Genomic DNA, 16772 nt, shown 5'->3' with positions numbered 1-16772 from the left:
CAGCGGCAAATGTTTTCAAAGCTAGAGATTTCATATTAATTAGATTCTGGATGTTTGGCTATGCTTGAAAAGTCAGATGATCATCCCCAAGGGCAGCTCAAAACATCGGTCATGGAAACCAAGGTTTGGGATGGACACAAACGTTCTCTGGCATAGCTATATGTACTTTCCTTTCCCAGGAGACACCCACTCTGCCAAGTGACCTGCAGTGGTCATTTCTTAGCCATCCTGAGCACAGGGCATGTTGTACCCAACAGGACCATGCTATCAACTCGGCTGAGCCCAAACAGGAAGTTGCCTTCTCTTGTCAACAGAACAAGCAGTTCTTTTTGTATTCAGCCTGGCGCTCCTTCAACTGTGTTTATCTCCTCAGGAGCTGTCAAGTCCTTTAGATGAGATAAATGCAGCTCCGTGACACATACTTAAAGCCCATCTCAACTGGTACTTTTGGAATTCTCACAATCAGTTTCAGCTATGATTATCATATGCCCTGACCTTATAATTTTGAACTCTGTACCAGGCAAGCAGCTTGCTATTCATTCTATTTGTGTGCTCTCTGGGAGTTATCTTGCCCCACACATGTACAACTCCTGGATTAAAACCTGCTGAGAAAGAGGCCTGCTGCTAAGTTGGCCAACTCCATCTACATGAGGTTCATAGAGGCAGGAGGAACTCACTGTTGGCACAGAGATATATCACTGAGTGAGGTCATTCAAAACACAGCAGGAACTTATCAGAGGTTTGAGACTAAAGGGGCTTTGTAAGAAACAGCCAATATTTTATGCATAAGACATTTCTATATGTTTCAAGAATTTATAAGTGAATGGGTGGGGTTCATACCAAAAATTGTGTTTGACATAAACTAAAACACACTTATTTGCCTGTTATCAGTAAAAATGTGTTCCTTCTCCTCTCCAAAAGTCGAAACATCAGAGTCCAAATGACTTCTACCTCAGACTGTGATCCAACTTAGAGATAGTTCTTTTAGATGAAAATCAACTTAAAATGAGGTCTTTTGAGTAGGTTATCATCCTGTATGATCAGTATTCTTATAAAAGGGGAAATTTTTAGACAGACAAACATCTTGTAGGAAGAATACCATGAGGTTGTGATGGTGTACTTACAAGTCAAGGGACCCCAAAATTTTCTAGGAAAATACCAGATAGACGGAAAAGGAGGCACGAGTTCATGCTCCCTTACAGAGCTTAGGAAGTTAGCCTCTTCAAAAATCGATCTCTGCCTTCTCAGCTCTAGGACAAGAGATTTCCCATTTTGGGAGGCAGCTAGTTTTTGAGACTTCATTATGGAAACTCTAAGACAGTAATTCTGTATCTTAGATGAGTAGAAACAAACAGACACAATTGTGCCAGCATAGCTGAAAGCCAGCTTTCTGAGTAGTTCTTGCAAATTGGAGTGCCCAGGAATATTCCCCAGGAACCGGAAGAGCATAGGCTGCCATATTTGGAAAGAGCTGGGATCTTGGCACTTGCGGAAGCTTCATTCCCAAAGAAGTAACACAAGTCAGAGCATCAACTTTCAGGAGACCCTAACTGATAATACTAGAGGTAAGGCCCACAAATGTCCCCTGTCCCTGTATGCTTTTCCTTCAGTTTATAGGAGCTCCTGCAGGGATTCACAGGCATTCTCTTGGTACTGGTGTTTGTACCCATGCCTTCTCTTTGAAGAGCAATTGAAAGCTCATTTCTGTCGACTAATATCTGTTCTGTTTATATACTCTGGATTTGTTACTGCTTGGATTTGAAGTGGTTCTCCAGCGCTATCCTATCTTAAAGGCCTGAACCCAGCCTGGTGAATCCATCAACTGCAAAGTGGTTAGACTGAAGATAGTTTATCCCAACTGATGGGTAAATACCCTGATGGCTTATGGTAGGATGGCATCACTGGGAAGTGGCATTGAGCTGAAGGTCCTGGTTGTAGGAAGCAGATCCCAGGCTCAGGATTTGAATGGTGGATTTTTCTTTTGCCTCTTCCTATCACTGTTTCGTAAGTGACATAAAATGAACACCTTTCTTCTAACATGCACTTCCTCCATGATGTTGCTCCTTGCTGTTGGCATAAAACCAATGGAGCCAAGAGAAATGGTACCAAAAACCGAAGACATGAGATAATAAAATCTTTCCTCCTTTAACCCATTTTCTCAGTTACTTTTATAGTGCTGTGATAAGACACTATGACCAAGTCAACTTATAAAAGAAAATGTTTACTGAGACTCACAGTTCAAGAGGGTTTGAGTCTATAACCATCATGATAGTGAACATGGCAGCAGGGAGACCAGGAGACTGGTATGGTGTTGATCCATTGGCACAAGGGAGGAAGGGGTGGTGGTGTGGGCTTTTGAGAACTTAAAGCCTATGTCCAGTGACATACCTCCTCCATCAAGGCCACCCCTCCTAATCCTTCCTAAACAGTTCTAACAACTGAGGACCAAGCATTCAAACCTACGAGGGTCATTCTCACCCAAACCATCACATCCCTGTTAGGTACGTGGCTGCCACAACACTAGAACACCTGTGCAAACAGATTTTATTTAATAGACTTCTAGGAACTTGGCTGATTGATTGCTTTGTTCACTTGTTTGTGCATTTGGTCGGGCAAAGGAAGGGCAGATTGTAGACATTCCTAGACACTAAGCACATCTGCTTTTGGATGGCTTACTTTGTGTCTCCTCAGATGCACTCCAGTGCACTTGTAGTCTCAAGTGAGAGATGGTATGTTGCTGCTGAAACCAATTGAAACATTTTTTTCTTTTGATTTTTGCAATTATTTGGTGAGAGTAAGTCATTCTGTTTTGAGAGACTCAGATCTCAGCAATCATTATGTATATTGTGAATTCCAGCAAAGTAAGAAAAGATGACTCTCAAACTGTTTCCAAACAGAATATGTTTCTGATGAATTCTAGGAACTGCCATATTGCTGTATTTCACAGACACTTGAGATTTATGGCAGTGTTCAAAGTAGAATCTTAGCTGTCTGCATTCAAAGCCTCTAACACTGGGTTGCTATATGACTGGAACAGATCTCTAAGCATCTCTATGCTACAGTCTCTTCCCCTGAGAAATGGGGATATTTTCCTACTAATATTAAATTAAATATGATTGACTTTCAATATTTCTTTGAGTTTTGGAAAGGAACATATTTATTTGTTTTTAAGTCTCAATTATTTCTGTAGGGTTTTGAAAAACTGACAGGTGCTATGAAGCATGTCGATAGTGCTTTATGAATTAGGGTTACTCTGAGCTAAAGAACTAGGTATGTTAGTCATTTCCCTTGGGGCTCCAGATACCTCTGATGGACACAGAGAAAACTAGAGTAACACAGAAAGCTAGTCTTGGCCTTCTTGACAGATAACAAAGTCATCATTTACTGGCACACACTGTGTTTCAGGCAATCTGATAAGTGCTTATATGGCTTATTTTATTCAACCTTACAAAAATAGAGATGAGGAAAAGGTTAAGATGAAGAAAAACTTAGAGTTAATAGTAGCTAGAGACTACACAATTAGAGATTTCCGGGGTTGGTAAAACTGATATTGGGCTATAGTTGGTGAAACTGAAGCCCTGTGAAGTGAGACAATGCCTAAATTTCTCTGTGAGTTTATTCAGGATACATGAGTCTAGATGGTTCTTTGGGATATTTTCTGTTTCCTTTCTTGTCCAAGATACATTAGGCCAGACACATTTTCTAATTACATGGTGCTTTCAGGGGTCTCCTGTCAATTCATGCATGAAAAAATATGGCACAACTTTCTGCTGAACCTCCTCTATGTCTTGGATCTTATGTGACTAAAAGCCTCACAGAAGATGGGCGTGGGGATGCATTCCCAGACATTCAGGAGGATGGTTCAGTTCAAGAAGATCAAAAGTTAGACTCTCGCTTAGATGACCTAGCAAGAATTAATTTTAAAATAAAATATAAAGTTCTGGAGATATGAGCTAAACAGGAGAAGGCTTGGTTCACACACACACACACACAGACACACACACATACAGACACACACAGAGAGAGACACACACACACAGACACACACACACAGACACACAGAGAGAAACAGAGAGAGGGAGAGAGAGAGGGAGGGAGAGAGAGAGAGAGAGAGAGAGAGAGAGAGAGAGAGAGAGAGAGAGAGCATGAACAATTTATGGGTGGGTAGGTATATCTGGAAGTTGGGAGAAGGGAAAGAATGATATTAAAATATATACTTTTGTTTGTTTTGTTCTGTTCTTTAGGATATGGGAGGATTGAGGGGGAAATTGTGATTGAGTATATTTTGTGGAAAAAGATCTATTTTCAATAAAAAGAAAGCTGATAAAATATATATGTAAAAAATTTTAAAAACAATGAAAAAAATACACACACAAAACTGCCCAAATGTATCTTTGCATAGTTAGAATGTCAGAGGCCTTCATTCTTGTCATATTTCAGCAAAGCTCACTGAGGGCTATTATCAAGACAACAGAAGGAGGAAAGAAGATTTATCCAATGAATTTGGATAAGTAAGCATCAATTTATTCACTAATTCTGGTTTAGCTACAGGGACTTTGACTAAATACATTTCTTAATGAAGGTACCAGCCTGACTTTGCTGCTCAGCTTTGCAAGAGGAAGCTAGAAACTGGATTCCACATATGATGTCTGTCAACTACACAATGGCCTGTTTGGGGACTTCAGACACTAGTACTTATCACCTTATGCCAACTCTTAAGGTCTCTTGCTTTCCAGCTAAAGCAGGTTTTAATGCGTTGTACACGTGGGCTCAAGAAGAAGGTCTCCTCGGCCAAATCTGTGATTATAGTCTTTTGAGAAAACCCTGGGATTCTGGCAGTTAGTAGATTTGACATGACAAGAATTATTAAGTGTTTTGGATGTAGCCAACACTTTTTTTTAAAAAACGAATTTAATGGATCCACCACAATACCTCATTCAGCCTTATTTTGGCAACATTGTAATTTATAGTAGTCTAGGTTGGTGGTGAACAGGTCAGGCCAAATACATGCTATGATTGCTCCTTCTCGGGAATAGCAGGGAGGATATTCTGACTTGGCATTGATGTATGCAGATGTATCAGTGCATAAATGCATAATGCACGTGTATTAACGTCTTGATACATTATTTGCTGCATGCATCCTTCCTGATCTTTCTCCACTGCCCATCTTCTCTCCACTGCCCCAACTTTTTTGTTTTCCTCTCCCACTTGATAGGATGTTTTCACAGTCTAGAGACCATAATTTCCATTTCTTAACTTTCGCCCATATGCCTACCAAAATATCCTGCTCAATACTACAAGTTAGATGATCTCAACTATGATTATATGTTAAAGAAACTGTCTTGGGAAGGTAATCAAAGCTGCTTGGTTCAAAGGAGTACTCTGCTTTCAAATAAGTATCTTCAGAGAAGATAATTTTATTGATGCAAAATTTAGACTTCTTTAGATAATGTTTTCAGAGCATATTTATGAACTACACAAGAAATCTGTATACGTAATAAAACAGTCATTAGACACAAATGCTCTCTCTCCACTGGGTACATTACTTACTCACTCATCATTGTTCATTCTGGCCATTTTCCAGAATCTTCCCCTGAACCAAATATTTCCCACTTTCCTGAAGGTGCGACCTCAGAAAAGCTTCTGAAAATTTCTAGCCATTGTTATGGGAAGCTTGTAGCTTCTCAAGAAAGCCAGTGGGATGTCTCAGTGGGTAAAGGTACTTGCCACCAAACCTGGGTTTGATCACTGGAACCTACCTGGTAGAAGCATAGAATTTACTATTGATGCTCACAGTAACCCTCTGACCTCCACAAGTGCATCACAGCACATTTGTACACACACACCCACAGTAACCCTCTGACCTCCACAAGTGCATCACAGCACATTTGTACACACACACAATAAAGATTCATTCAATTTTTAAAAAAGAACATAATAAAGTTATGACAAAAACCAATATTGTCCTTAAAATTCTGATGTGTTCATTCCTAAAGGTCATTTATTGTCTGGTTGTTCCTTAGGTCATAACTGAAATGGACACAGAGAAGTAGAAACAAGGCCTTTGAAGATACTGTGTCTTGAGGAAAGAAGAGCTGGGCTTTTATCAGTCATTCTTGGTAACAGGCACAGCAAGACCTGACAGACCCAGACTCCACAGTGACACAGAAAATTAAAACCAGCTTTTGTTTGTTTTTCTCTTCATAACCTTCAAAGTGTCGGATCCCTACCTGTACCCAGAGATTTAGATCTAGTTAATTTGGGGGGAAATGCAATGCTAATTTGAATGTATGACCTGTTAACAGATATCCCAAACACATTCTGAGTGGATGAATGATTTGAATGGTTTCAGAATCAATTGTATTCTTTATTTCCAACAGAACAACACTCCTTTGGGCTTAGCTAGCTACAGCAATGAACTTTCCAAGTGCTTTACAGACTGGCTTTGGGGGCTGTGATATGTGTGTGTGGCTTTGGTCCCTGTGTGTGTGGCTTTGGTTTACTAGAACAGCTCAACAATGGGCCAACAATGAATTGATTAGCTGTCATGAGCCCAGATCAGTGAGATCTACTGGATCCATAGTTAATAGCTGCTTGCTCTGCAAGGGAAGGTAAGATCCTGCAAGGCCAGAAACAGGAATTGCAGGAAGCAAGCCAGATGTGATAGATGCTCTACAGTATACAACTTTAGGCTAAATCAGTTTGAAAGCATGAGTAAGAGGTGGATGAAGCAGAGCTATCACTGTCCCTTCAACCCGAGAACTTACCTCACTCCAGTTGCCTACTGTCCAGTCTGATGGACACAGAATATCTCTGTTGCAGGAAACCAGTGCTTTGGGCTTCAGCAGGTGCTGGCAGTCTGTAGCAGGGAGAGCCTGTTCATCAGAGCCCATGGTCTGGATGCACAGCACGGTTCTCTTTTTTTCTCCATAGGGCCCACATGTTGTTGAACACGCTTCCCACTCCCCTGCCCACCACCTGCAGGCAGACACAGAAGTGTAAGGAGATCAGTACCAGCACGTGTGCACTCACTCATTCCATCACTGCTGGAGAAAGTAGGCAGTGTACGTTACAGAGCTGGGAGGCCCTTGGAGATGGTGCAGACTCTGTAGGTATTTTCTGCAGACAGAGCCAGTTTGACTTGTTCAATTATAAACCCCAAAGCCCAGCAAAGACCCTGGTGTATATGGTTGCTAAAACAAAAACGAACAAACAAGATGGCTCAGTAGTTTAGAGCACTTGTTGCTCTTTCACAGGACCTGGGTTCGATTCCCAGCTCCCACATGGCAGTTTACTATTATCTGTAATTCTAGTTCCAGGGGACCCCAAACCCTATTCTGACCCCCAAAGACACAAGGCATGTAAGTACTGTACATACATACTGGCAGGCAAAACATTTATACACATACAATTTAAATTTAAATTTTACTTTAAAAGAATGATGTCTTTTAATGGGGGGAAAAAGCTTCCCTTATAAGTCAAGAAAATTGAGGTCCAAGGTCCTCTCTGTGAAACTTCAAGCAAGTTTAAGCTTCCCATTTTCATCTGTTGGGTGAGGGTAGTAATAGTGATTTCATCAGTATTACCATGGATTAAATGAGATATCAGTTCATGTAAAGTGAGGAACACAGACACCCCCCACACACAAACAGATCTCAATCCCCTGTGACTCATTTGTACTTTGACTGGAGGGGTGAAGTCATAGTACTCTTTTGTCTCCTGTCTCTTAACCTAATGTTTTTCTATACCACTACGAGACAGATATAAACGCCCCCATTTTTATTTACTTAGGCACTGTCAAACCTAGCTCATTGCTTTTATTTTGCCTCTGTAACTTCAGCAACCTGCTTGTTCAGAATCTCAGTTACTCGTTTGATAAAAGAGGGGGGAAAACCCAACTTAAAGAAGGTAATTTCTTCCATCTCAGAAGCTCCCACGAAGTTAAACAGTTGGATAAATTAATATTTGTGTGTGTGTGTGTGTCTTGCCTGAGGACAAGTTGGTTGGTAAGCTCTCTGTTTCTGAGTGATTAATTGAACATTCCAGGGTGGGCCCAATAGCTGCACCAAAGCTCTTTTGAGAAATGGCAGGGATTTCTACTGGGACCCCGCCCCCATTCTTCCATTTCCATCAATATGCAAACTGCTCCTGCTCAGAAAGCAGAACTAGTCTCTTGTGCCAGTGTAGATTGGGTCCATCTTTGCTTTGGGGATACCCAGTACTTCCATATGCGCTCCCTTGCAGTAGTAAAGTTGGACATCTCAATTTTTCCCGGGGATATAGCACAGGATAGGAAGCCGTCCCATCCTGACCTGGAGATGGCCTCCTGGCCTTGAGACCGTATTCAATTTTGCTGAGGACAAAGCTTTGTTATATTCTTTTCATCCGCTGTGTGGGCGGAACTCTTTTTTGGTTCTCGTACGTTTAATTTCAAGTTAAATTTGCAGAAGAGAGCTTTCTCAATTCTCCCATTTTCTTCCATAAGCAAGTCATTAAGAGCACCAATTTATTCTGCGGTGTTTAATTCTGGTTGCCTTGTATGTGCAAAGAGCTAATACTTGACAGTGTGATGTGGAAGCAAATTAATGCCCACTGTATTAGTCTAATTACTTTGCCCCACCTCTGACATTTCCAAAGGAGGACAGGCAGACTGCTGAATGTATAAAATGTCATTCTGGAAAGGCCCTAATCTGAGCTGACTGAAGGCCTAATTTATCTAATTACTTGCTACAGGGCTTTCAGTTGTGTTCTAACGAAGTGATAATAGCCCATCTTGTTTTCCATTTTCTGGAGTTTTCTTCCATACTCCTCATGGAGCGATCATGTGTTAGTCCTGGGATTAAAAGGTGTCGACTAGGGGGCTGGAAAGATGGCTCAGTGGGTAAGAGACTGGCTGATCTTCCAGAGAACCCAGGTTCAATTCCCAGCACCCTCCTGGTAGCTCACAACTGTCTACAACTCCAGTCCCAAAGGACCTGACACCATTACACAGATATGAATGTAGGCAAACCCACCAATGAGCATAAAATAAAATAAATAATTTATTTGTTTGTTTGTTTTTGAGACAGGGTTTCTCTGTGTAGCCCTGGCTGTCCTGCAACCTACTCTGTAGACCAGGCTGGCCTCAAACTCAGAGATTCACCTGCCTCTGCCTCCCAAGTGCTGGGATTAAAGGCATGCGCCACAACTGCCCGGCAAATTAATTATTTATAAAAGAAAGTGTTGCTTAAAGTTCATGGGTTAAAACTAACCAGTACTCCCAGAGCTTGTATCTCTAGCTGCATATGTAGCAGAGAAAGCCTAGTTGACCATCATTGGGAAGAGAGGCCCCTTGGTATTGAAAACTTTATATGCCCCAGTACAGGGGAATGCCAGGGCCAAGAAGTGGGAGTGGGTAGGTAGGGGAACGGAGGGTGGCGTGGAGGGGGGCGGGGGAGGAGGGTAAAGGGAACTTTCGGGATAGTATTTGAAATGTATATAAAGAAAATATCTAATAAAAATAAATTAAAATAAAAAAAGAAACTCTTCAATGCCATGGTGTTGGGAGGTGGAGCCTAATGGATGTATTCAGTCCATGAATTCTGAGGCCTTATGAATGGATTAATGCTACTATAGAGGCTTTGCTCTCCTCTTCTGCTGCCTGGGGACTCACTTCAGCTCTCAGTCTTTCAGGCATTGTGTGAAGATGAAACAAGAGGGGCCTCAGGAGTGCTGGTGCTTTGAGCCTACAGTTCCCATTTCTAAAATCACGAGAAATAAATTCTGGTCTTTGTAAATTACCCGGTCTATGGTATTCTGTTCCAGCAGCACAAGCCAGACTAACACTTCCTGTCAGTTTAAAATGAGACTTATCTTTTCTCATTTTTCCTGCCAAGGTCTACCAGGCTCAAGCTTCTACCACTGGCCCTCAATTCTCCCACACCAGTTACTTCTTGTTAGCTTGACACAAAGGAGAGTCACCTGAGGAAAGGGGACCGTCATCACATTGTCCTGTAAGCAAGTGTGTGGGGACATTTTCTTGATTGATGATTGATGTGGGAGAGCCCGGAATAGCATGTTCTCCAGCCTCTGGATGAGTGGTCCTGAGCTGTATACTAAAGCAGCATGAGCAAGGCACAGTAAGGACCCAGTCAGTAGCACTCCTCCATGGGCTCTGCTTCAGTTCCTGCCTCTAGGCTCCTGACTTGGCTTCCTTAACAATGTACTGTGATGTGAAAGTGTGAAATGAAATACAGCATTTCCTTCTCAATGACACAGAGAAGGACCAGACTCGGCTTGACCAAATGCTGTACACTGCCTTGTGACATCCATTTTTAACAGACTTCTGCAACGTCAGGTTAAGAACGTCCACCCAAGTAAATGATTTTCTTTGATTTCTGCTTGAGTCCCTTGGACTCCATTTTCCCCCTATGATCACCCTGATGTATCTTGAGAAAGAACATTACAAGGTCAGCTTTGCCCATATTTTCTTTAGTTCCCTTTTTTTCTCTTAATATTTACCCATCCATTGGTCTGTGACCTGATACCCAAATACAGACTCCCAGTTGCCCATGCTCTAGTTGGTATGGAGGCCAGTATCTTCTTCACAGTAAATTTCTATTATAGTGGCCCCTATACCCATGATATTGTTGAATAAAGGAGCGTTCACTCTAACAAATATGAACAATGTTTTTTTAAACAACTGTTTTCTTTTATAACACTTAACACACAACAGGTCAACTGAGCATCCTTGTGTATAGTGTTCTTTAATCACTAAACATTAGTGGACCTCTTACCCATTATGATGTAAAAATCCTTAGGACTTATCACAGATGATTATTATTATATCAACGTTAGTGGAGCTTTAAAAGAAGGTCCATCTCTGACTAAACTTAGAATTTCTTGTAGGAAGGGCCAAGATATCAATGCCTTGTAAGAACTACCCAGAGAATTATCTCAAGATCTCAAGTCAGGATTGGAAACTACTGATGTTCTTGGTGCCAAATAAATGGCTATAACTTTGTCCATCTAAATTTAACCCAAGTAATGGACTTCATTGTTTTAATATGAGTCATAAGTTATATAGAAGTGCACTCTAAGTGTGTGTGTGTATGTGTGTGTGTGTGTGTGTGTGTGTGTGTGTGTGAGAGAGAGAGAGAGAGAGAGAGANGAGAGAGAGAGAGAGAGAGAGAGAGAGAGAGAGAGAGAGGCAGGCAGAAGGGGAGGGGGAGGGAGTCTTTAAGAGTTCTAAGTTATCCTGGAATAATACTTTTCTCATGTTTAGCTGGATTCCCATCCTGAGGAGGACTCGAGGGGAGGGGGAGCTCTGACTGCTATGAGCCAGGTCAAACCACCCTCTCACTCTTATTACTCAGACCACTGAGACCAGAAATGTTGGGAAATTACCTACAATGCCATGAAAGAAATTCTGCACAACAGATAGCAACCCAGCCTCAGCTTGCAGGTGCTGATGCAAGGAAACCTCGATTGAAGCCACATGCTGCTCTTTCATGCAGGGAAGCATACATGCACGCAGGCAGCTGCTGGAGTTGAGTGATTGGCTGGGATGTTTATTGAATGTGCTGCGTGTGCCGGCTTATGGCGCGGCGACCTTGCAGTGTTTTCCTTTGCGGAAAAGCAGAGTTGGAGTGAAGCCAACTAGGCAGAGGGAACACAACTGACCGCCTTCTGCACTCCAAAGAACTCACTTCTTGGCAGCTCTGGTCCTCAAAGCCATCAGCTGACTCATATTTGATTTAAGCTATAGATAATTTGACAGTTCTATCAAATGTTTAAAAATAATCTCTCCTGGACAATTCTCAGCGTGTGTGTGTGTGTGTGTGTGTATGTGTATCAACAAATGTTGAGCTTGGACCTAAAACCAAGATATTACTAAAGAAAAACTGTCTTGAGAAAGTAAAAAGGTAGATGAGAGACAGGGGGAGAGAGATAGAGAGAGAGAGACAGAGAGAGAGACAGAGAGAGACAGAGACAGAGAGAGAGACAGAGACAGAGAGACAGAGACAGAGAGACAGAGAGACAGAGAGAGAGATTGGTTTTGGAGGGTGAAATTGCAGCCTCGGATGTGATCTTTTTGGAGGTCACAGAAATCAGGTGAGCAAGAAAGATGCTCTAAGCTTCAAGTCAAGGGACTAACTGTTGTGCTGAGTTTGTCAAAACACATACTACTAACCTAGTAACTGTTTATTATTATTATTATTATTATTATTATTATTATTATTATTATTTTGTTTTTTTGAGACAGGGTTTCTCTGTGTAGCCCTGGCTGTCCTGGAACTCACTTTTAGACCAGGCTGGCCTCGAACTCAGAAATCCACCTGCCTCTGCCTCCCGAGTGCTGGGATTAAAGGTGTGTGCCACCACACCCGGCCTTGTTTATTATATTTTTAAAGCAACTTAATTTCATTTCTTTAATAAGTAAATTCCTTTAAGCCCTTTATGAATTTGCACACAAGAAACTTAATTCTTATAGTCAGACTTGTCTGTTTGCTCATCAATGTTCATTTTGTTGATTTGTCTCCTTCCTCCTTCCTTCCTTCCTTCCTTCCTTCCTTCCTTCCTTCCTTCCTCCTTCCCTTTTTCTTTATTTCCTCCCTCCCTTCCTTTTCCTTCTTTCTTTCTTTCTTTCTTTCTTTCTTTCTTTCTTTCTTTCTTTCTTTCTTTCTTTCCGAAAACCCAAACCACCTTTGAAATCATTCCCTTGCCCCTGTCTTCTGACTCTAGGGATTATAGGTATGTGCCACCAGGCCTGGTCCATATGTGACTTTGTTACCTTTGGTAAATATTTTAGTCTATATAATAAAGTAAACAAATATCAATATAAGAAAAGGACTATAGCTGGGCAGTGGTGGTGCACACCTTTAATCCCAGCACTTGGGAAGCAGAGACAGGCAGATTTCTGAGTTCAAGGCCAGCCTGATCTACAGAATGAGTTCCAGGACAGCCAGGGCTACACAGAGAAACCCTGTCTTGAGAAAAAAAAAACACAATAAAAGAAAGAAAGAAAGAAAGAAAGAAAGAGAGAGATAGAAAGAAAAGGACTATATGTATATAGCATAGCAACAAAGAGAATTTTAATATAAATTACAATATGATCAACTAGCTGGAGTCAAGTAACTGCCTAAATGAATGTATCACTGATTTTAAATATATTGTGTGTATGCATATGTTTGTGTACAAGCATGCATGTGCATGTATATTTGTCCGTGCACTTAATCTTGGATATAAACTCAGACTTGACCTATTAATTTTGTTGACCTTTAGCAACTGCAAGCTGGACTCCTGGCATTTGCTATGCATAGAAATAGTCTCCAAAAAGAACAACCCAGCAGTACCTTAGAAAATAGATACCCATAAAAAACGTAACTTAAATTGAAGAAAATATGCCATTCAACGACAGGATCTTAAAGGATTTGTCAAATTGCTTACACTTTTCTTTTCCCACTCAAGTATAATCTTCCAATTGTTTATAGAGAATTGGAGGAAATTACGTTTCCCTCACACTGTTCTCCCAGATGTGTCCATCCAGGTGGCAGAGGCAGCACTATAAACAGACAGATCATCTGCTCATGCGCAGTGGCTGTCTGGCATTGGCTGTCCAGTACCTGGCTCCGGTGTAAGTGTATCAGCCCTTCCAATCTAACCACCATAGCTGCATGACTGACTATATGAGAGGAAGTTGATCAGTTGGACCATTTCTAACTTTTCTGTGCATCAAGAAGCATAGCAGACCTCTAAGAGGCTTTACTCAGCAACTGACTGAGACAGAGACAGATGCAGATACCTACAAACATTGGATGGAGGCCTTGACCCCTGTGGAAGAGTTAGGGGAAGGATGAAAGGCCCTTAAGAAGATGGCAACCACACAGAAAGATCAACAGAGTCAACGAACCTGTATCCCTGGGAGCGCCCATTGACTGAGCCACCAACCAAGGAGTACACAAAGGCTGGTCAGAGGCCTCCGACACATATGTAGCAGAGGGCTGCCATGCCTGGCCTCAGTGGGAGAGGATGTGCCTAATCCTGCAAAGACTTGATGCAACAGAGTAGGGGTTCACCTGGTGGAGGGCTGTGTTGCTCTCTCATAGTTGAAGGGGATGGGGATAGGGAAGGAACATTGTGGGGGTGACTGGGAGGGGAGTAACATTTGGGATGTAAACAAATAATTAATCTTTTTAAAAGGAAGTTCCATCTATAAGCACATCTTAAGCATTGGAGGAGAAAACAAAATCCTTTACTGTGTTCTAGCATGCTGCTTTCAGACCCTAGAGATGATGAGATGCCAGGTTCACTATAAAGCTTCAGGGATAGGAAGAATTCTGTGTGCAGTAGCTGAGTGACCAAGTCCTGGCTGAAGCTCCTGATAGCGAGCCCAGTCCTGACACTGGCCTGCATTCTAATTGTCCTCCTGTGAGAAGCCTAAGTCAGGAACGGACACACACAGTTCAGAGTACGAGTGAGTGAGTGAAAGTTCTAGATTCGGCAGGAGACATGGCCCCAGAGAACGAAACCATCTGGTAGTTAAACAGTTTCTTGGTGAATGTTGTAAACATTTTTATCTTCAACAGTTTGAGACTGAGTCTTAGCAAATAAAAACATATAGTGTATCCACTTTGTAAGAAGAATTGCTCTCTGGAAAGAAAATATCGGCTGACAGCACAGTCACAGAAACCTCTCAGAGCTTTCCTGCATTGACTAGCCATAGTGCTTTGGAGCACTCTTAAATTAGGTGTCTTGCCAGGTGACACCCAGACAAGGTCAAGCTTCGTATTATCAAGGGTTACCTGGGTGGACAGTCCTTTTCATGGCACGTCTTCTGTCTCGAGCTGGGCTGTGTTTCTGGGTTACAGAAGGTCGTTTTCACTATACCATGGCCCTTCTTGACACAATGAGCAGCCTGCCGGCGGATACCTGGAGAAAGGACCACGCAGGTTGAATTTTGAACCCATATGAATGCTACTGTACAAGAAACCCACGTCCTCAGAGGCCCTGGGTTAAAGACTGAAGGTGAGAGTTTGAATCCAAGAGGAGCCTTCAGATGGTACCATCCCCAAGACATTTGAGTGACTTTGATCAAGTCTCTGAGTCTTTGAGTAACTTTGCCTATGGTCTTTGAGTCTTCTTAGTTGAGAGGCCCAATGTATTGGAGTAGATATTTTTCCATCCTTTTATGCCCTTTACAAATGCCTGTCTCCCAGGATCTGTGAGCATGATGAAGTGTTGGTACTACGTTAACCTGGAGAGTGGTTCTTCACACTGAAGAAATAGCTGTATGTACAGAATGACTGCTGGCTCTCTTCCCTTCACCTGTCAGGACCAATACAGCTTCGTCTCCTTAGTTTCCAGAGCGTTGGCTCTGCTGATTCGTCATCTCCTCCTCTCCTGGGTTGTTCTTTCTTCCTCACAGATCTAGTCTGTTCCTCCCCGTACCTTGCTCTGAACTCTTGAACACTTATGGATGACTGTGGTTTCCATCGAGGCCTGGAAATTGGACAGCTATCTTTTTGTCTAACTGCTGCTTCTAATTCTCCTGGCCTAGGGATAGAAGCCTTGTTTCCCTCACATTCCAGTGGTCATGCACACTATTTACCTTCCTTGATTTCTCTAAGCCCTCCCATACCTTTCAACACAGCCACGGAGTGAGCGCCAGTCAGACAACTATTTCCTGCTGGGGCTTCCGAGTGCTATCATCTCCCTTACGATAATGAAATTAATCATTTAGAGTAAAAATCAAACACTAGTACTCATCAGTGGCATCCTTGTTAGTCTGAAACCCAATTTTGGAAGAGTGGCAGCTCTCTTTAATATGGGCTGTTGTGAAAGCTTTGGTGGAGGCTTAGAATCAGGTCATGCTTTTAAGAGTAATTACTATTGTGTAACTGCAAATTCAGAAACTATGAGGTTAGACGATATCAAAATGACTGTGATTTTCTGTGAAAAGAAAAAAAAATATAGCTTGTCATTTTTTTTTTCAAACTGGACACTGCCCACAGAGAAATTTCACTTATTAAGGCTTCCAATAAACCTGTGTGATGTCATAACACTAAATTCGTTGTCATCTGAAACAGTTACCTGAAACTTCTGCTTCTAAGATGGAAAATCAGACCTGTGAGATGGCTCTCTGGGTTGGAGGCTCTCAGCCAAGCCTGACAACTTGAGTTTGGTTTCCAGAGGCCACAAAGAGTAAGGGCAAACCCGATTCCTGCCAGTTGTCTTCTAACCACTATATATCCACAGTGCCATCTGTGTGCCTGCACACAGACACACACATAGACACACACACACACAGACACACACACACACAGACACACACACACACAGACACACACACACACACAATGGTATTTCAGAAGATTGTAAATTCCTTTAAATTCTTAATAAATTGTATTGGCTATTATTGGTACAGGGCCAGTTAAGTGCCTTGATTTTTTAAGTACCTGTCACCCATGCTTTTGAACTGCTTACCATGGAAGGGACCATGCCTTGAAAGAAGGAAAAGTTCCTTGTGAAAAACAAGTTCAAGAATGGTGACAGCTCATGGCAGTCTCAACTTAATATTGCAATTTTTCAAATAGAGTCTGTTATGCAGTTAGTTTGTTTAAGATGGTTTAAATTTAAAATTCACACTAGAATTTGTTAGATAAAGCAACCAAAGACAGCTTTGCAAACAAGAGTGCAGCATTTCTAAAATGTCAAAACTTATGAGATCAAGGAGGCTCCAGGCTGAGCCTAACCATATTGTCTGAAAAGACTCCAAGGACTCTCACCTCAGT

At 41.9% G+C, this 16772-nt stretch overlaps 1 protein-coding gene across 1 annotated transcript in view; it reads right to left on the bottom strand.

The window, feature by feature from the left end:
• Positions 1-16772, bottom strand: part of Adamts12 (ADAM metallopeptidase with thrombospondin type 1 motif 12) — a 276352-nt gene that overhangs the window by 42708 nt on the left and 216872 nt on the right. The window contains exons 15-16 of the mRNA XM_029470142.1: positions 14784-14910; positions 6768-6978 (exon numbers count right to left, since the gene is read on the bottom strand). Coding sequence (XP_029326002.1) covers positions 6768-6978; positions 14784-14910 — 338 coding nt within the window. The remainder of the gene's footprint in view (positions 1-6767; positions 6979-14783; positions 14911-16772) is intronic.

Source organism: Mus caroli, chromosome 15 (genome assembly GCF_900094665.2).
Source record: "Mus caroli chromosome 15, CAROLI_EIJ_v1.1, whole genome shotgun sequence".
NCBI classification, from domain to species: Eukaryota; Metazoa; Chordata; class Mammalia; order Rodentia; family Muridae; genus Mus; species Mus caroli.
The sequence above is the reverse complement of the archived record's forward strand: the minus strand, read 5'-3'. Positions and strand labels throughout refer to the sequence as shown.